At 46.9% G+C, this 4,755-nt stretch overlaps 1 protein-coding gene across 1 annotated transcript; it reads right to left on the bottom strand.

Moving 5' to 3' along the window:
* Positions 1 to 118: 118 nt before the first annotated feature.
* On the bottom strand, positions 119 to 4,246 carry LOC101757624 (1-aminocyclopropane-1-carboxylate oxidase homolog 1). Its single transcript, XM_004975083.3, has 3 exons — positions 3,606 to 4,246; positions 797 to 1,118; positions 119 to 713 (listed from the first exon to the last, which is right to left on the bottom strand). The coding sequence occupies exons 1-3, from the start codon at positions 4,238 to 4,240 to the stop codon at positions 459 to 461; spliced, it is 1,212 nt and encodes a 403-aa protein (XP_004975140.2). The 5' UTR covers positions 4,241 to 4,246; the 3' UTR covers positions 119 to 458.
* Between the last annotated feature and the right edge of the window lie 509 nt (positions 4,247 to 4,755).

The following is a 4,755-nucleotide window of genomic DNA, read 5'->3' as shown; positions in this document are numbered from 1 at the left end:
CCCCCCCCCCCCCCCCCCCCCGCCTGCGCGCGGGCCTACGGTGGCGTGCCACTTTTAATCACGGGCTAAATTTAAATCAGGACAAAAAGGGGTGGATGGAAGGTGAGCTCTTCAGTAGTGATGGAACAAGTGATTGTACTGTTGCTCTTCTGTTTACTTGTATTTGATTGTTCACACGATAGGGTGCGCATCGCACGCCGAATGTTCTAGTTACATAAACAGTTCAAGAGGCTCGATAAAAAAAAATGAAGTTCACAGACATCTGTTACAGACTCCAAACCACTGAATACTGTTCAGCTTATTAGGATTGTACACATGCTGTACGTTTATTTTTGTGAGCACAGGTATGCACCAGGTCATCTTATTACCATTTCGTCTTGTCTCTGAAATTGTTACAGTAGCCACTGTTCAAATTTTTGCTTCTTTCTGGTAGAAGCACGATCTTTCTCTCTCAGGCTTCACAACCGGAAATCAGAAGTCTTCTTCCTGCCATCCAATCCAGCGGAGTAGTAACGTGAAATATAGTCTCTCACAAGTGTTTCCTTATACAATGGAGGGTTCTCCTCGGACAGCAGCTCCTTGATTGGACCATACATTCTCGTGGAAGCAGGATGAAAATGAGTGCTGAAGAAACACGCGATCGAAACTCTCGGCTCAGCATTCTTCGCTACGACTCTGTGCTCCACGCTACTGAACTTGTCATTGGAGATCAACTGAACGAACATTTAAACATATAATTAGTCAGCCTCAAACATGCTGAGGCTTTTCAATTAAAGCTTTGTTTCTCCCAGCATACCTGCAAGAGATCAGCTATGTTGATGATGAATGCTCCAGGGATCGGTGTAACGTCGACCCAACGGTCCTTATGGAGGATCTGCAGGCCGCCTATTTCATCTTGCAGAAGTATGGTCAGGAAGCCAGAGTCGGAATGCCGGCTTGTGCCAATGGCGAGTTCAGGCTGGGGGCACGGAGGGTAGTAGTGGGCAAGTATAATCTGTCCCTGGTTGCACTCTATATCTGTTAAGTAGCTCGGTTTGAGCCCAAGAGCCTCGGACAGCACCTCGAACAATCTGTCTCCCAAATTCTTCACTTGTTTGGCGTATTCAAATAGCGCATCTCTGCAAATCATCATACTCCTATATAAGAACTAGTACTATGGACAAAATGCCAGATTAATTAATCAAATGCGGTCTATGCGGAGTGAGTCTACCTTATGACCAGAAGAAATATTTCTTCTATGATACTCGGCATGATATAAGAAATATTTCTATGACACTCCGCATCATAGAAATATTTCTTCTCGTAGTCATGGAGTAGTGAATAAGCATTTAAAGATCAGAGCCATTCTGGTAGAATATCTTTGTTTTGTTCGCTGGTTCAATGCTTTAATATATTTATATAACAGATAAATAAGGAAGAGAAGTTGGCGACCTGTCACATCGCCCACTGCATCAGCTGTTGTGATAAAATGACATCATTTTCTTCCGAGTGATAAGGCATGAGGGAACACTATCTGATTGCTAGAGATTGTGAGGAAGATAGGTGCTCAATCAACTAATCACTGGGTAAGAAATCGGTGCTCGTAGCCTAAGAGAGGGAGGGGGTGAATTAGGTAACTTAAAAACTTAACATATGGTCTCTACTACTTTGCATATAAGTAAACTAGATCATTCTATCCTAGAAGTGCATTCTATGGTTGATCTAGTATGAAACCCTTATCCCAAAATAAATTTTGCAACCTAGAGTCAATCCTAGCAAGATACTACATTAAGAAAGTAAAGTCACACAAGTTGCAAGTATGAAATGCGGAAATGTAAGAGGTTATGATGAAGGGAAGCAAACTTGACAGGATGACCGTGGTATCGGTAGGCACTAAGCCACCACTAGTCCACGTTGTTGAATCACTCAAATAAGAGTATGCTTCCCGGTCACCAAGTCTCTCCCAAGGCACCCCTTGACTTGCCACACAGGCTTGGCCACTAAGTCACATACCAAGTTACTCGGTCACCTTGATGTCGTTTCCACTAAGAAGCTTCTTCACGAAAGAAGGGGGTCTCCACGTCCCCTGCACGCTCCACACCAAGTCGGATGGTCGAAGACTTGCCGGTAAGCCACCAAGGCTCCAAGGCGCCGACACACCTCTTGTACAGCGGTTGCTCACTCTAGAACCTGATCACAAGGTCGGCACACCTTGCACTCACTTCTCTCTAGGCCTTTGATGGATCACTTAAGCACTTTTGGTAGAATAGATGTGTTCATGATGAGTCTTTGCCTTCAATGCATCCCTGGACCCTCCAGCAACTCCAAATGGGTGAGTGGTGGGGGTATAAATAGCCCCAAGGGCTCAAAGAGCCGTTGCTCCAACGGCTAGTAAAAAAGGATATCATCGGATGTTCACATGGTCTTTTTTTGGCCTGCATCGGAACATCCGGTGCAACTAGCCCTTGGACTCCCCGCGCCCAAATTCCTTAGAAACTCATCCGACGCTTTACCTGATGCCGCCATCGGATCACCGGTGCTATTGGGATTTCTTCGCCTTTCAAGCCTGCCCCTCAGAATTCATCCGATGCTACTAGAAATGTGACCATCGGAACATCCGATGGTTGACTTTGTCTGAACTTCTTCGCAACGTACCATTTACTTCGACGCTTGCTTCGACGCCTTCTCTGGGGGCCATCGGAACATCCGACGGTACTGATTTTTCTGTGTTGAATACCGCGACATTCACACCAGAGATACCGTCACTTGGATGGTCTAGAATTATTCTATCTTTGGATTTTATCTATCATTTGTATGGTTCAATACCATAGAATAACCCTAGATATCATGGCTTGGTCACTTAAATACCAGCTTGGATACTCGAACACAACGACTTGGATACTCGAATACCATGATTTGGATGCCAAGAATACCATCATTTGGACCTTGTCATGATTTAGTTTGCATTTTTGGGACCTATAAAACCTATAAGGTACATGCTAGACAAAACATTAGTCCCAATGATTATATTATCACTCAATCATCAAAATCACAAATTATGGCTAAACGAGGCCATGTTCGCTGTGCACTGGCTGGACACGATCGCCAAATCACGCACGTTCTAACCATGCTCATTTAATTAATCCTAGATCCTAAAAATATCCTATGATAGGGAAGAGGCTTCTAAAGATCAACACATCCTCTGTAGAACATCTCTGTGTTGTTCATGGTTCAGTCTTGTGATTATTTTTTGGCTAATGGAAAAAAAGTTCCGATCTTTTACATCATCCACGGCATAAGCGCATTGTTGCTTATTGCATCATGGGTTGAGCTGACGCCTGACGGCATCCTTTTCTTCAGGTTCACTGAAATGGGAACACTATCAGATTCCTAGAGATTACGAGCAGGACGGGGGCAGGCACTCTGAATCAACTAATCACAGGCTGTATGCGATCGCCAAATCACGCACGATATAATCATGCTCATTTAAATAAGCCTATCTTCTAACAATGCTCTAGAGCCCGGATTGACAAACTGCAACTTTGTTTTAGACTAGTCTCACCGTGCACTAGTATTGACCAAGATTTAATATTGGAGTGTACTAGAGCGAGAGGGAGCACGCTCACCGGCAGCTCTCCGGCAGCTCGTCGGCGGCCGGCGGGTCGGGCGCCATGCGCAGGTAGAGCGTGTCGCGCCAGTTGGCCACCGGTGACTGGTACAGGTCGAAGTTGCAGTGGTACTTGACCGCCTTCCCGGGCTCCCGCGAGTAGAACCGCGCCTTGTCGCTGCCCTCCCCGCCGTCCGCGTCGTGGAACGCCCGCACCGCCGCTACGGCCGCAGTCATCGCCTCCTTGGGCACGCCGTGGCCCGTCACCTGGAAGAAGCCCCACTCAGCCGCGGCGCGGCCGACGGCGTCCACCACGGCCGCGCGGTCGCCGCCGAGGTCGATCATCGGGACGGTGGCCGAGGGGGGTTCTTGAGGAGCCTGCTGGTGCTCCTCCTCCTCCGGGTCGGGGAGGCGGAAGATGCGCGGGACATGCGTTGCGCCAGAGGCGACGAGGCCGCGGACGCCGGCGAGGGTCGCGTCCAGCGCGCGGAGCTCGGCGGTGCGGTCGTAGGCGGCTGGGGCGATGGACATGGTGACGTCGTCGTGCTGTGTCTGCCTGTGTGTGGTGGTCTGGTGGAGACGTGTAAGAGATACCGGGCGGCGTGTTCGGCTTGTGCTTATGATTGCTCTCTCGTTGGTGATATTTTTCACCATTACGTGGCAAACTCATCCGATGGCATGCGCAAATCTTCGTCTTCTTGTCCTTTATTTCCGCCTCTCTTTTTTTTTTTGACGCCCTGCAGATACTGGCGTCAACCATGATGTAACCGTGCCAGCTTCTATTACGGGATGAAGTGAGCCGGCCTGAGTGAAATCTCAAATCTGTGTCCCTTTTCAAATTTATTTTAAAATGGAGTCCTATCAAAGCTTTAGCATAAATGGATCACCAGTTCATTTGTTTAGACTTTTAATTTGTTTAGACTTGATTAGGTACTTGGTTCTTCTTTAATCTGCATCTTTGGAACTTTATTTTTCAATTCTTGAATGCTTGATTTAACATAGCTGATATGGATGAGCGTATACTTAGTTCTTCTTTAATCTGCATCTTTGGAACTTTATTTTGCAATTCTTGAATGCTTGATTTAACATGACAATATTGCTTCGGTACTTGACGAGCTCTGCTTTTGGCATTTGGTTTTCAGTATGTCGTATAATTTGTGTACTCTCGT

This window comes from Setaria italica, chromosome VII (genome assembly GCF_000263155.2).
Source record: "Setaria italica strain Yugu1 chromosome VII, Setaria_italica_v2.0, whole genome shotgun sequence".
NCBI classification, from domain to species: domain Eukaryota; kingdom Viridiplantae; phylum Streptophyta; class Magnoliopsida; order Poales; family Poaceae; genus Setaria; species Setaria italica.
This window is presented reverse-complemented; position numbering and strand designations above follow the sequence as displayed.

Excerpts from the sequence above, each read along its gene's own strand:
- LOC101757624 (XM_004975083.3), bottom strand. The coding sequence starts at position 4,240 with ATGGTGAAAAATATCACCAACGAGAGAGCAATCATAAGCACAAGCCGA. Across the intron at positions 1,119-3,605 it reads GAGCTGCCGGAGAGCTGCCG|AGATGCGCTATTTGAATACG; the intron begins GTGAGCGTGCTC and ends GATGATTTGCAG. Across the intron at positions 714-796 it reads ACATAGCTGATCTCTTGCAG|TTGATCTCCAATGACAAGTT; the intron begins GTATGCTGGGAG and ends ATGTTCGTTCAG.